At 36.9% G+C, this 16,194-nt stretch overlaps 1 protein-coding gene across 1 annotated transcript in view; it reads left to right on the top strand.

The window, feature by feature from the left end:
* The window catches only part of COG5 (component of oligomeric golgi complex 5), a 294,754-nt gene that overhangs the window by 243,691 nt on the left and 34,869 nt on the right, over positions 1 to 16,194 (top strand). The window contains exons 15-16 of the mRNA XM_046020510.1: positions 11,557 to 11,667; positions 13,152 to 13,214. Coding sequence (XP_045876466.1) covers positions 11,557 to 11,667; positions 13,152 to 13,214 — 174 coding nt within the window. The remainder of the gene's footprint in view (positions 1 to 11,556; positions 11,668 to 13,151; positions 13,215 to 16,194) is intronic.

Genomic DNA, 16,194 nt, shown 5'->3' with positions numbered 1-16,194 from the left:
CTTTTTCAGTGACTTCAACTCAATACACCAGAGCAGCCTATTTTGGAGTGCATGTCCTGAGCTCCTTCATACACAAGTTATCCAGAAACCAACTGTTTCTGTATACCAGCTACAAACAGAACGCAGAATTTATTTTTTTAAATATTATTTATAATGGCTTCAGAAAATAACGTTTCTCTGAATAATTTGAGAAAACATGAGCAAGACTACACCGAAAACTCAAATCATATTCAGAGAAATTAAAGGAGTAAATAAATGATGGCATACACTCTCTTCATAGGTTGGATGGCTCAGTATAATAAACATGTCTGTTCTTCCAAACTTGACCTATAGGTTCAGTGTAACAGTATACTTCTTACCAATGCAGAAATATTTGTTCTGCTACTATCAGGATCCACTAGAAACGTACAGTAATTCAGATGGTGAAGTTTTAGCACAAGGATAGAGAAATACATTGAAAGAGAAACAGCCCCACATGTAAACAGTCACTTGCTCTGTGACAAAGATGGCAGAAGAGAGCAGTGGGAAAAGGATGGTCTTTTCGGTAAGTGATGATGGGTTTGTTTGATAGCCTTGTGGAAAAAAGTGAAAGTTAGCTCTCACCAAGAGGCAAAAATCAATTTTAGGTACAATGTAAATCTAAATGTGAAAGGGGAAACCTAGTAGAAATACCCTTACATGGGGGCACCTGAGTGGCTCACGAGGTTAAGAGTCTGCCTTTGGCTCAGGTCATGATCCTGGGTCCTGGGATCAAACCCCAATTGGGATCCCTGCTGAGCAGGGAGCTCGCGTCTCCCTCTTCCTCTGTACCCCCTCAAATAAATAAATAGAATCTTAAAAAAAAAAAAGAAATACTTGTACATATACAACATGAGACATGTAGAACAGCATTATTTGTAATAGCCTTAACAGAAACAGCCCAAATGTCCATCAACACTAAAACAGATACATAAGTGCTGAGATATTCATCAGTGAAATAGTGTACAATCCTGAAAAATGAACAAAATACAGCTTACGTACATTCCTACATGGATGAATCCGACAATGTTGAGCAAAATATAAACATGTATATAGTTATTATAGATGAAATATTATGTCCCAATTATCCCATTTGTATAAAGAAGTCACTTTATAGGAGGAAAGAGATGATTGAGTTGGGACTACAAGGAAGGGTTATTGGAGCACTAGTAATACTTAAATTTTTTGTCTATGGTTATAAGAGTTTATGATTTGTGATGACTTATTTGTCTGTATGTATACATTTGCATCTTGATTTTATATTTCAATTAAAAGTACTTTAAAAAACTATAAAGGTATGTGTAGAGGTGGCACATAGGTGTATTCTTGTTTTACAGGAGGATAATCATTTAGTCCTTAGGACTTGGAAGAATATGGAGCTTTTATAAATTTTGGAAGATGTTTAGTGAATCTCTAATATTGAATAAACTAATCTTAGGAAAAAAAGTAAAAAAGGACTAAGATCAGGAAAAGTAAAAATGCCTCTTTTTCTTCTTGATTTCACCAACCACCCACCTCTCCCCAGTTTAAATATCTAAGAACTTCCAAAAATAGACTAACCAACACTGTATATAATATGCTGTCCATTTGGAAGTTTGGAGAAAATAAAGGAATGTGAGTGTGTGTGTGTGTGTGTGTGTGTGTATACTTGCGCATGGACACACATGCACGCATGTGTGGGTGTAAGACATCTTTTCTTGGGTGTAGATTTATTTTTACTTTTGTAAAATACATGTGGCCACTCTCTTTGCTGAGAACCCTGTTTAGTTGGGAAATTGAATTTCTAATTGTAATTATTCTGGTAGCCATCAAAGATTTACATTAATGACAAGGAATATTGAGCTCTGGGGGATTCAGATTCCCTTCCTTTTTCTCTCAAGAATCTATGGAAAATGCTTCAAGAAAATATTGATAGTTTGAAAGCTTGGTTGCAAACTAGTGAGGGAAATAGGGAGATACCTGGTAGTCTTGTGAAGACTTCTATGTGCTGATACGGAAAACTCTCTAAGACCTATTATGAAGCTAGAAAAAGATGAAAATAGTACATTTAGTAGTCCCACCTGTAAATAAAACAGATAATATAACTAAATGCTATTTTATGCTTTTTCTTTTTTCTTTCTTTTTTTTCCCTGGAAGGTCACAACAAGAAACTGTTAGTGTGTACCTTTGGAGAGTGGGACTAAAGATGTGGAGAGAGAACACTTGGTTTTTAGTTTATACTTTTAAGTTAGTTCTGTTTCAGTTTTTACCATATGCAGGTTTTTAACTTGCAGAAGAAATAATTGAATTCGTACCCAAAGGGACTGATCACACCGAGTGGGGCTGAGGGGAAAGGAACAAGTGGCTTAAAAGCCAGCAGAAGCCTGGTAGCTCTTGAAGCAGTTTGTGCTCTTAATCTGTTATACATAAAGTGGCACCTTTGACTCAGAGTCTCTGGTTTTAAGGACCATGCTTCTTTGGCCTTGTTATGTGCCTGTATTCCGGAATACTGAGAGACTAGAGACTGGCTAAATGCTCGTGTGTTCCTGGAATTCCCGGGACCCAATCTGATATCCTTGAAACTCTGTAACCTTAACTCTAGATCATGCTAGCCCTTGTAGGATATAGTAGGGGGTTTGGACTTGGCCTTCACTCTGAAAGGGAAGCCATTTAGTAGTCGGACAGAAGAGGAAATCTAACTCAGAAGGAAGGATCGAAATGCAAGAAGTAAGAGTAAGCGTAAGCAATTGGTAAATATGTAGGGATATCCAAGCCTTAATTGCATAAGATAATGAATAATAGTGACTAATTATGAATATTTAAACAAGGTAGAACTGAAATACTTTCTGCACATTAAAGTTTGAAATGAGGAGAAGGAGTAATGAATTTTAAAGCATTCTAAAATGTTTACATTATTTAGGAGGACTGTAAAGCCATAGATATTTTGGCTTAAGTTGAATCTGAACTTTAATAATTTAATTACGACCACTGAAAGAGTGGAAATAGAAGGAATAACTTCTAAATGAACTGATGGGAAAATGGGTAAAAGAGGAAAGTATCAGTTCAATAAAAGGCTGAGAAGTGAATGGAGTAAAAATCAAAGAAAATCATATGAGAATTACATAATAAGATGGATTTCAAATATATCAGTGATCACAATAAATGTAAATAGACTAAACTGACCACTGACATTTCTCAGTTTGCATAGAACCAGTAAGTTTAATTTTGTGTGATACACCTAAACCATAAGTGATGTGGGTTCACAAGCAGACGTTCAAGAAAGAATTCTTGAGACATTTTTGGTGCAAAAAGGTGCTTTTCTTATAGCACAGGGATAGGGCTTATGGTCAGAAAGAGCTGCACTTTCTGCTGTATGAAGCTGATGGTTATATGCTTAGTGCTCAAGGGGGAGAGGACAAGGAGTATTAGATCATAAGTGTCTTCTTCAAATTTCTACTCAAAACTACTTTAGCAAGATTTCTGTAGTGCTTATCATTCAGCTTGATATTAACATTAAGATGTGCAGGCAGTCATGAGATTCTTTAAGAATGTAGCAGCCAGTACATATTTGATCCTATGCAAGCTATCGGTCAGCCTTGTGGGCTAAAGGTGAACATTTTTTGTGCTTCTGTCCCTTATCAATAAGGACATACAAAGGATGAACGTAAAGGAATGGAGAAAAAATACTTCAGTGAAATCTAGGTGGCTCAGGTCATGATCCCAGAGTCCTGGGATCAAGTCCCACATCAGGCTCCTTGCTCAATGGGGAGCCTGCTTCTCCCTCTGCCTGCTGCTCCCCCTGTTTACGTTCTCTCTCTTTCTCTCTCTCTGACAAATAATAAATAAATCTTAAAAAAATATTTCAAGCAAATACTAATTAGATGAGAGCTGATAAAATGAGCTATAATAATATCAGACAAAATAGATTCCAAAGCAACAAGCGTTATTAGGGATTTGGGGGATATCATAAAATGAGAAAAAGAACAATTTACTAGGAAGGTATAAGAATTATGATACACCTTACAATGCCACCTCAGACTAATAAAATGAATGGACAGAATTCCAGGAATTGACAAATCCACTCTTAAAATGGGAACTTGCTTGGGTTAGGGGGTTAATCAAGCCACTGTAGAATGATACTCTTTAAAATTACCTCCTTAAGACTCCTTCTAAGACAATTGAAGTCATTTAAGGATGACTTAGAATGACTGTCAGATTTTGCAAAATGAATTTCTAGTTTTTTAGATAATAATTGCTCTCAACCAAGTAATCTTGTTTTTTTTTCTCGTTTAACATTATAAACACCACTGTTAAGGTTAATATTCAGAGAGAGGCTTATTACTTTGGAGTTCAATAATATAAAATTGTTTTGTTATTAGGACTTTAGTTAAATTGAAATTCATCTTTTGGCTGTATATAAAGAACTTTGGTATGAAAATTAATACTGCATTCAAGATTGTAGGTTTAATTACATTAGAACTTACATCTCTCAAAAACTGAAAGTACTAGTCTATATTTGCAAATATATAAACTACCAATTTTTAAAAAATTTTATTAACTAAGGTTTTCATAGTAGGATGCTAGAAAATTGTTTTTTTAAATTTTATTAACTAATTTAGGCTTTAATAGTAGGGTGTTGGGATTTTAGTTTTTCCACATCCCTGAGGATAATGAACTTTCATTTCTTTTGGAAGATCTGTAGTTTGAAATTCACCCTGTGCTAAACTCAAAGTATCCTAAATCAAGGCATGTAAAGAGTTTTTCTGATGATTAATGAATTAATCATAGTACTCATTATTGGAAAATGGGAAAAGCTCAGTATACCTGACAGTGAACAGTTCTCTCTTCTTCAAGGAATTAAAAATATGCAGACTTGTGACTCTAAATTTAATTAACAAGGCCAGTGTTTAGGAGCCAGTGATTGGTTGTGGGTAGGTGGAAATTCCTTCTGTTGTTCAAAAGCATAAGGTCCTTTGAAGAGAAACAAAATAAGAGCTCTAAATGATCCATTCTGAGCAAATTGTGTTTGCCTTGCCCACCCTCTGTGGTTACCAAATCCCATGAGCAAGGTGGACATTTTGACAGGAGTGTGGACAATCTAGAGGAGGTTAATGAGAAAAGTAGATTGATAAAATGTCTTTGTAAAGAAATACAGGTTGTATGAACAATACAGTTTTGAATTACAAAGCTACATGTCATTCCTATGTACTTATAAGCAAGACTTGATCTTATTTCCACCTTTCTGGTTGTATGTTAACTCTCTAAAAGGCAACCCATTTCAAGCTGTCACCTCTTTGGTAACACATTTGTGTGAAGGCTTAATCTGATGTCAAAACACAACATGACTATTGAATCTGTTCTGTAGTTAAATGCACCTGTCCTTATTTTTAGATAAATAGATATGTAGGAACACCTTTTTTTTTTTAAATCAAGTGGTCAAATATTTGACAAATTCAGCAGTCTGAAATATAAATAAGAACCAGGAAGGGAATAAAAATATCCTCTGAACTGCTGGAGGTGATGTCTCAGCCATGCACTGAAGTACACGCTTACGCAGAGGAACACTCCCAGCTGTCATGTGCTTAGTCCTCCCTTTTCCCACTGTAAAGCAAGTTAGACCAGGATGAGGGGAGATAAGATCAAGAAGAGAAAACTAACACCTTAGGAATAAGAGAAGGATTCCTAAAAATTTCTAAAAGCTCGAGAAAAAGGAGAGACAAAATTTCCAAAGATATGAGTGAAGGGACAAGCAACCATACTTACCCGCTAAGCTCTAATGAAGTGACTTCTGAAACAGAAATGTGTCATTGCACAAACATGGCTCACTGGAAGAGTAGTGAACACATGCTCTGGTGGTGTTGTTTTTTTAAAAGATTTTATTTATTTATTTGACAGACAGAGATCACAAGTAGGCAGAGAGGCAGGCAGAGAGAGAAGGGGAAGTAGACTGTCCGCCGAGCAGAGAGCCTGATGCAGGGCTTGCTGGGATCATGATGGGAGCTGAAGGCAGAGGCTTTAACCCACTGAGCCACCCAGGTGCCCCACACTGGTTCCTTTTAAGTAGAATTTGCTTACCTGTTCTGTGTGTCTTATGTATGAAACCCAAAATGTATGACATACACTGTAGAAAGATTTTCTTGGAAATATTTTCTGATAGTTTTAGCATCTAAGAAAATTAGTTTCATTTGTCAGGGAAGTTTAGTTAAGCTGATATGCCAGGGAAATGAAGAGTTGCTACATAAACCTATGAATTTGTCCTTTGCTATACATTTGCAGAAACATGCCCTATGTCTGGGTTCCAAATACAATATAATTTTTTAAAAGATTTTATTTATTTATTTGACAGAGAGAGAGATCACAAGTAGGCAAAGAGGCAGGCAGAGAGAGAGGGGGAAGCAGGCTTCCCGCTGTGTGGAGAGCCCGATGCGGGGCTCGATCCCAGGACCCTGGGATCATGACCTGAGCCGAAGGCAGAGGCTTAACCCACTGAGCCACCCAGGTGCCCCCCCCAAATACAATATAATTTTTAATATATTACAGACTAGAGATGTTTGATCATTTAATTGTGAGTGTGTGTCTGTGTTTAATTTTATGCTTTTATAGGGTAATTGACATAGTGAGCTAAGTGATATTTAATTATACTTCTGGTATTCCTTGCTCTCAGCCAGGTAATCTATGATGAAGGCATTTGATAAGTAAATATAAATAAAAATCAGTTATTTTCATCTGTGTCACAGATTAGCAGATCAAAAGAAACTATCTTGGAGCCCTTGGGTAGCTAGCTTAGTTGGTTCATCCCATGCTTGATTTTGGACACAGGTCATGATCCCAGGGTCATAAGGTTGGGCTCCATGCTCTGCAGGGAATCTGCTTGAGATTTTCTCTCTCCCATCTCTCTCAAATAAATAAATAAATCTGAAAGAAAGAGAGAAAGATAGAAAGAAAGAAAGAGGGAGGGAGAGAGGAAGGAAGGAAGGGTGGAAGGGAGAGAGGAGAAAAGAAAGAAGGGAAGAAAGAAACTATCTTTCCCCAAAACCTTCTTTTGGGCAGTAAACAGTGACAAAAGCAGTATATTTTGTCATATTATCTTAAATCTTTCAAGGATGGAGATTGTACATCCTTTATTTTTATCATTGGATAAACTTATCTTGTGCAAGAGTTTCTAAGTGCATTCTACAAATGAACCTTTATAGATACTTAATGGAATTCCATGGTGCCTTTACTAATATTTTAGTAACTTTCCTCACTGTGTAATGCTTCATAATATTTCTTAACATTTTCGCTTTCTTCCCAGTCTTTTTGTGAGAGTGAACTCCTGCACAAATATGCTGTTTGTTTTTTTTATTTAGCTCAATAATATAAGCACCTCCGATTGTTTTTTCTTACATAATGTGAATTGCCTAGTATATACCTGACTGTTCTCTTAATCTTAGACATGTGGGGCTTTCCAGTTTCTGCTTCATAAATAACATCTTTGTGCATATAACTGTAAGTATTATATTCTTAGGATACATTTCTAATAGTGGGATAAGTGAGGATATAGCAGCTTTGAGGCTCTTGGGATATATTGCTCATTAGCATCTCTTGACCTAGAAAACATTGTTGAGTGCGCTTAGAATCATTGGACCATCTGTCTAGAAAAACTGATATGACATAGATCAGGGATTACAAATTGATTTCATCCCTTGCATTGGGTTTAAGAAATTGGTCGCTGCTACCTGGAGCACTGCCTTTGCGAGACAGTTAACAGGACTGCTTGATTATTCATGTCTTCTGTATGAATGGGAGGGGAGTGACAATCTGAGAGTCAAATATTTGCCCTTTATACTTTTCATTAAAATAATAATAATAATAATACTTAGCCTTTTTGTATGTACTTTTTTTGCTGTGAATCCCAAAATTGGATAGAAAACATTATTAGATCAAAAGATCTTAATATAAATTCCTCATTAAAAATTAATTTGGGGGGCACCTGGGTGGCTCAGTGGGTTAAAGCCTCTGCCTTCGGCTCAGGTCATGATCTCAGGGTCCTGGGATCGAGTCCCACATCGGGCTCTCTGCTCGGCGGGGAGCCTGCTTCCCTCTCTCTCTCTTCCTGCCTCTCTGCCTACTTGTGATCTCTGTCTGTCAAATGAATAAATAAAATCTTTTAAAAAAATTAATTTGGTAATTACACAGGCATGCTTACCACTTTCAGGAAATTAAGTATAGATATGGCTGTATAGCTAAGAGTTTATGAGAACTTTTCAAAGTTTTTGTTAAAAATATCTGATTTAGGGACACCTGGGTGACTCAGTTAGTTAAGTGTCTGACTCTTGATTTCGGCTCAGGTCATGATCTCAGAGTCATGAGATCAAACCCTACGTGGGGCTCTGCACTCAGTGGGGAGTCCACTTGAAATTCTCTCCCTCTCCCTCTGAACCTCCTTCCCCTAACGTAAATAAATAAATCTTTAAAAAAAAAAAAATCTGGGTAAAGTGTCTATGAGTGCTCCTTGCACTATTCTTATTTTTGTAATATTTTGTAGATTTGAAATTATTTCTCCAAAATGGTCATGGCAGGAATGGTGTTGGAGAGAAGCAGGGTGATCCACCAGGCTCACATGTTGGGCTGACTGTATTCTGTGCTATAAAACGAGGATTAGCAGCAGATTATCTTAAATTTCCGATCTTCTAGTGTTATATTTCACTTGGATATTGGAATTTTGTTCCTTGTTTTTGGCACAGTGATATTTCATCTTTAGTTCTTTTATGTCATCAATGTTTTGCTCTTCTAAGTGTAATTTTTTGGTAAGATTTTATTTATTTATTTGACAGAGAGAGACACCACAAAAAGGGGAACACAAGCAAAGGGAGGGGGAGAGGAAGAAGCAGGCTCCCCTTCTGATCAGGGAGCCCAGTGCGTTACTCGATCCTAGGACCCTGGGATCATGACCCAAGCTGAAGGTAGACGCTTAACTACTGAGCCATCCAGACACGCTAAGTGTGATATTTTCTTCACAGAACTTTGTAGGTCTCCAACTTAGCCATCTTACTTTAGTCTAAGTCCTTACAAGGCTCAAGGCATCCAGCAGTTAACCCTTGAAGTCTAGGGATTTTTCTTTCTATACTTAAAAAAAAAACCAGCTTTATTAAAATATAATTCACCCATGTAAGTGTACAATTCACTGGTTTTTAGTATATTCACTTAGAACATTTCCTCACCCCAACAAGAAACCTCCTATGCATTAGCAGTCACTTCCCATTTACCCTCTTCGCCCATCCCCTAATTACTCATCTGCTTTTTGTCTCTGGATTTGCTTATTCTGGCTATTTCATGTAAATGTAATCATTCCATGTGTGGTCTTTTGTGAGTGGCTTCTTTTAGTTAAGATGTTTTCAAGGTTCACCCACTTTATGCATGCTCAGAACTTCATTCCTTTTTTTTTTTTTTTTTTTTGCCGGGCAGCGTTCCATTGTATGACTAGACTGCATCTTACCTATCCACTTATCAGTGGGCGTCTGGGTTGTTTTCATTTGGGGGCTATTACACTATGGCATGATGTCGCTGTGAACGTTTATATGCACATTTTGTTGTGAACGTGTTTTTATTTTTCTCGTGTATATAGCAAAGAGTCAAATTGCTGGGTATATGGTCACTCTGTGTTCCTCTTTGAGAAACTGTCAGACTGGTTTTCCAAAGTGGCTACTCCATTTTACGTTCTCACCAGCAGTCTATGAGGGTTCTGATTTCTCCACATTCTGGCCAGCATTTGTTACTATTTGATTTTTTTATTACAGCGTTATCATGGGTCTGGCAGGCCTTTCTCTACTTTTAAACCCCTCAAATATGGTCAGTTATCAGTAATAATAGGATCTTCATGCTTTTCTTGCAGCAAGACTATCTCTTCTATAAGTATGGAATACATAAAATAAATAGACATAAAATAACAAGAAAAATTCTTTCCTTTTTCCATTTCTTTGTTACTACCTCAAAATTATTTGGAGAGAATCTCATGAAAAGTAAGAGAGATTGGATTTTATTAAAAATTATATAGCTAGAGTTCATAACTTCTAGATGCCCTTTACAGAGAGATACATATGTAACATTCGACATGCTGAGTTGGCCGTAACTGCTGGTGCCAAAGACGATGCCACTTTATTCTCCAGTTTTAGAGTTCGACTGGATTACAAGTTGGTGACCATGTCCATAAGGAAAGGCACGATAAACTAGAGTTCTTTAACCTGATGTCAAAAGATCTTACGTTGACTTTATAGCCATCATCATGGGTTGTAATGTTAACAAATATTCCCTTTATTTTAATGCAGTTTTTAATATTTTTATAAATTGCATTTTATTACTACAAGTAGGAATTGATAAAGTAGGAGTTGAGTTCAATTTTTATAAATGGATGTGTGTGTTCATCAAAGGAAAGTAGAAAGCGAAATAGTATTTCTTTCTCCTAGACTTTATTTGACTTGCTATAACAAAAGCAAGATGATCTTCGTTTCAGCTCTCTTAAAAGCCCAGCTTTTCACATGTTGAGATCTGTATCCACGTTCACAGAGTTGACTTAAGTCATTTTTATTTGTCCTACTCAAATATAATTCACCTTTAAAAATATTTGTTGCAGGTGTGCTTGGGTGGCCCAGTCAGTTAAGCATCCAACTCTTGACTTCAGCTCAGGTCATGATCCCAGGGTCCTGGGATTGAGCCCCATGCTGGGTCCCATGCACAGTAGGGAGTTCACTTAGATGCTCTCTCTTTCTCCTGCCCCCCACTTGCATGCACACTCTCTCTCACTCTTTCAAATAAATAAGTGAATCTTTTCGGTATGAGAACAGTTTATATGTGGATTCTTTTCTCACATCAGACTGCAAGAATTCTAGATTAACTCTTAAAGCATTACATCTCCTCTCTCCTAAAACTCTTGTATTCAGAACTAAAAAGTGAGGAGTAGAAAGTTCTTAATTGCACTTCTACCAATCATCCATATACAGTATAATCTTAGCTAACTTCCTTTCCCAAACAAAATTTTAAATATAAAAATGAAAGTAAAACCCTCTTTTACCACCCATTTCATGGACTAGTACGATGGCTGTCATATATAAATAGGATGGAGGCTTATTTTCATTCCTTCCTCCTTCCCTCCCTTCCTTTATTTACTTTTCTTTTTTGTTTTGTTTTGATGGCTTATTTCTGAGTGTTTGAGTGGAAGGACTATTGGCAGTGGCCAAAACATATTCCCCGAGAGTACTGTGCTGATGTGTGAAAACACCAGCACACACTGGGCTTTTGGGTCACATGTGCCTCAGGTCCGTCAGCTCTGAAGTATTGATGGAAGATGATCTTCTTGTGCACACATTTGAGCTGATTGGGCTTCCCCATTCATGCTGTTCTCTCCACAGAGGTTCCTTCTGGCTGTGCCTGAAGTCCAACACTTAATCTAAGTATTTCCAGTGAACATTCTTTTTTTGGTTTTTCTTTTTTTTTGGCTGGGGACGGTTAGGAGGACATGAGCTTCCCAGTTAAATATGAACTGTCATTTTGGTAATTTCTTTTTGTGCTGAATTCTTACAGCTCTCCACACAAGGAGATGCAAGCCAGGTGATTGGGCCTCTTACAGAAGGGCAGAGAAGAAACGTGGCAGTAGTGAATTCACTGTATAAGTTGCACCAATCAGTAACAAAGGTAATCTTTATTTTATTTTAGTTTCTTTTACTTTCAACTTCTTTCTTCTCACCTCAAATTTAGACAGCAAGGAATTATTGTTTAATTTTTGGCAAAAGAATACAATGAAAACGTGATGACTGTAAAATAGGTTGCAGAAGGAACTCTTTTTAAACAGTTTCTGTTCCTGGCCTTTATCATTTGTGTCACTTTTCTCGATACATTTGGTTTAAAACATACGAACTCTAGATCATCAGGCTTGAATGGTATAATCAAGTTTACTGAGCAAATGATTTAAGGGTAAATCATATGTGTTTCATACCTATTAAAAAGCATAATTTCATAAAAACTTTTAATCCCTTCAACTTGGAAAGGTTCCATCTTTGCACAAAGAAGGAGGGAAGGAGCTGCATTAAACACTGATTTTTTATGATATAATCACTGATGACTCCTTGGAAGTAAAAAATATCTATCCTTTTTGCTATTATTACTATTGTTTTACTAGTGTTTGCTATTTGCTATTTTTTTTTGATGATGAATTTTAACTTGTTTGCCTTCATGTATTACTTCTAAGATGAATTGTATTTATAATTACCAAGAAAGCAACACTTTCAACCCAATCCTTGACTTTTGAATAGCTCGTGTTTTCTCTTTGTAAGTCATTTCCAAAATATTTAGTTAAGTAGGGAGATCAATATTTAGAAGACCTGAAGGAAGCCAAAGGTTAGGAGATGCTCTTGAGAACATGACCTTTATAAGTTTTAATATGCTCAATTATATTTTAGAATAATTATGTGACTATTTATTTACACAAGTTTCTAACAAGTCCTTGTGTCAATTAGGAGTTTCCAAAAATGTGTATGTCACACATTAAACAGAATATATTTTAAAGTGTTATTAACAAGTAAATCTCAGAAAAGTAACAGAAGTAAATAAAGAATAAATGAACTATTTTCCATTGCCTTTCATTACTACTCTGAAGCCTCACAATCAATGAAAGTTTCTCTTTCTTTAGGGTGATTTCAATGCTTTTATTGATACTTTCAGAATCTTCATAATATTTGTATTGATTTGTAAATGTTTGACATTTGTATTTTAAAGGCTTGTCGAAAATTATAGTCAGCCTGGAGAAAAGTGAATTTTTGAAAAGAAAAATGCAAATACGGCTTTAGACTGACCTTTTCAAGTTAAAACTTTATAACTAAAACCTATTTTAAGTGAATAAAGGGAAGCCAACTCTTAGAATTCTTCATGTTTTGATTATTTGAAGTATATAGTATAATTACCTTATGTAGTATAATTGCTTTATACAGGAAAGTAGTTTTCAGCCTATCTTAACTAATAAATACTAATGAGTATCTAAAACATGTATGAAATGTAATCTGAAGTAATGAATCTATTTTGTGTGTCTGTGGAAACAGCTTTATCATGTTATGACCAAAATCAGTATTTATAAAAGTAAAAGACTTAAGCAAAACTATAACTGTTTCAAAACCTTGTTCTAGGTGGTTTCCAGTCAGAGCTCCTTCCCACCAGCAGCTGAGCAAACTATAATGTCAGCCCTAAAGGTAAAAGAATTCATCTTTGACTCTGTAGATCAAAGTGGTTTTAGAATTGTTTGGATGAGTGCAAGATGTCACATTTTAAAAATAATTTCAAATCCTCTGCATACACCAAAAGTAGCTGCTGATAATTATCCTAAAGAGAAAGAATGCATGTGTGTTTATATTTTCTAGAACTTAAAAATAAACCCTGTTGGTGTCTACAGATTGTGTTCTACTTATGAGAATTCTATCATAAGCAAGGGAAGCAAGAGTCTTCAAGTCTTCACTGTATATTCGGCCAGTACAGCCTCTTATGATCCCAGTAATGTGGTGATTCTCTGCAAGGGTGATTTTGTTCCCTAGGGAACATGTAACAAAGCTCAAGATGTTTCTGATGGTCATGACTGGGAGTGGGGTGCTCCTGGCATCTCATGCTGGGGATGCTGTTACACATCTCACAGAGCATAAGACAGCCCCGGACAAAAAGGAATTACTGGGCCTAAAACATCAATAATGCCAAGGTTGAGATACTCTAAAGTGTATCCATAAGATGAGAAATCAGGGTAAATTCCTTTTTTTTTTTCTTACATACTAACACAAATACACTCCGGAAGTTTAATAAAAAATGATGTTGGTATGAGGTTCAAAGCCATGTGTAGTTGACAATGGGTAACTCTTCTAAAAAACAAGGATATCATTCATTGTAATGATAGTAATAGATATCCTTTATTTAGCATCTGCTACTTGCCAGTCACATGCCATATATTGAAGTATTATAGCAACTGTTCAAGTTGTGTATTGTTACCCCTATGTTACACAACTTAGAAATAGTAACTTGCTCAAAGTCTGATGCTGGTGAACTCAGACCTCACTGACTCAAGAGAGCCATGTCTACTACACCTTGCCATCATCGTTCATTGGCTTACTAAATGTTTTTTTTTGGTATTTAAGGAACACTGTATAGCAGACTGTAGAGCCAAACTCTATGTGGATGAATGCCGTCTCAGCTATGTAACTAGCCATAGGACCTCAGACAAGTTAGTTTTCTCTTGCCTTAGTTTCTTCACCTGTAAAATGGTACAATATAAGCATACAGTTGTAATAGATGTCAGCGGTTCAATGGATTTAGATTTGGGTAGAGTTTAAAAAAGAGAGAGAGACAGACACTACCAATGAACTCCAAGGAGAGATACTTTTATTTAAGAGAGTAAGGAAGCTACAAAGAAACAACAGCGAGTTGAGGAAGAAGTTTTGGAGGGGATATTTCACAAATCCTAAAGGAGAAGGGAACTTCTGGGGTCAAATGCTGTCTATAGGTGACATGGATGGGGATTTAACAGGCCCCAAAACTTAAGGACACTAAATTCATTTGGAAGGTAGGAGAAGACAAGTCTGTTTTCCCTCAGCACAGTAAGGGTGCACTTGGATGTTTTCACTGTATTCTCTTTTTTCCCCCAACGTGCTCATCTCATTGTGATGAAGTATTACTCATGCCTCCATCATAAAATAATTGTTTTTATTAAGAGTTCTCCAAGTTATTGACGATCATAAAAATAGCAGAAATCAGACCAATATGACAAATCAAAAGGCCTTAACATTCTTGTTTCCAAGGAGGGAACTTACAAAGTCTCCTTTTCCTGCAGTTCCACATTTTTTTCCTTCTCTTCTAGCAGTAACTGTCAAACATATTTTGATCACTACCCAAGATAAGAAATAGATTTTAGGGGTGCCTGGATCGCTCAGTTGTTGAGTGTCTGTCTTTGGCTCAGGTCATGGTCCCAAAGTCTCAGGATTGAGTCCCGCATCAGGCTGCCTGCTCACCGGGGAGTCTCCTCCTCTCTCTGACACTCACCCTGCTTGTGCTCTCTCTCTCTCAAATAAATAAATAAAAATCTAAAAAAAAAAGAAATAGTTTTTACTTTGTGACCCCATGCACAATACATAAGTATTTATAAATATATACACACACATATACTTGTATACGTATAGAATATACATCTGCATGTATTTCTGTAATTGAGACAAGGTTTCACAGAACAGTGTTTTTCCTTATTTTGTGTGATACATGCTTATATTTTCTATATTCATGTGTTACTTTTTTTTAAAAGACTTTATTTATTTGAAGGAGAGCACGTGCATTGTGGGGTGGTGGGGCGCTGGACATCGGGAGAAGGAGAGAGAGAATCTTAAGCAGGCTCCATGCCCAGCTCGGAGCTTGACAGTGGGCTCAGTCTCACCATCCTGAGATCATGACCTGAGCTGAAATCAAGAGTTGGCCACTTAACCGACTGAGCCACTCAGGTGCCCTCCTCATCTATTACTTTTTAAAAACATTCTGATAGTGATTGACTAAATTGGTTTTTTGACCCCTAAGGATCACAGCTCATAGTTGGAGAAAGTTCAGTTTGTGGATTGAGACAAAGTGCCTACACTTTGCTTAATCATAAAAGTCTCCTGACAAATTAAAAATAGAAATTCTTGAGGGGCACTTGGGTGGCTCAGTCAATTAAGTTTCAACTCCCGATTTGGGCTCCGGTCATAATCTCAGGGTTGTGCAATTTGAGCACCACATCGGGCTCAGCACGGAGTCTGCTTGAGATCGCTTCCTCTCCCGCCCCCTCTGCACTTGCTCTCTCTCTCTCAAATCATAAAATCTTAAGAAAAAAAGAAATTTTTCAGACACTCTAATTCAGTATACGGTGTGCTGTCTCAATCTGTATTTTTAGCATACAACAAAGCTTATTCCTGTTGTTAGTCACTTGGGACTGGGAGTTGAGGCTAGTGCAGGGAAAACTGCCCTGTTCTTGGGCTCCTGCCCTCACTCTTGGGTTTGCTCGCTAGAGCCAGGGCCCCATGGAGCTGGGTGCGGGTTTGCTGAGGCATCGCCAGTGCTGGCCTTGAGAACCGGGTGAGAGAAGACTAGCATTTGGTTTAAGTCTCCTCTGCAGTGGCCCTGACAATGAGAGACTTAACAGCATATGTTAACAGAACTCAAACAGTTGTG

The sequence above is a fragment of the Meles meles genome, chromosome 10 (genome assembly GCF_922984935.1).
Source record: "Meles meles chromosome 10, mMelMel3.1 paternal haplotype, whole genome shotgun sequence".
NCBI lineage: Eukaryota > Metazoa > Chordata > Mammalia > Carnivora > Mustelidae > Meles > Meles meles.
Note: the sequence above shows the minus strand (reverse complement) of the source record. Positions and strands in the feature narration are given on the sequence as shown.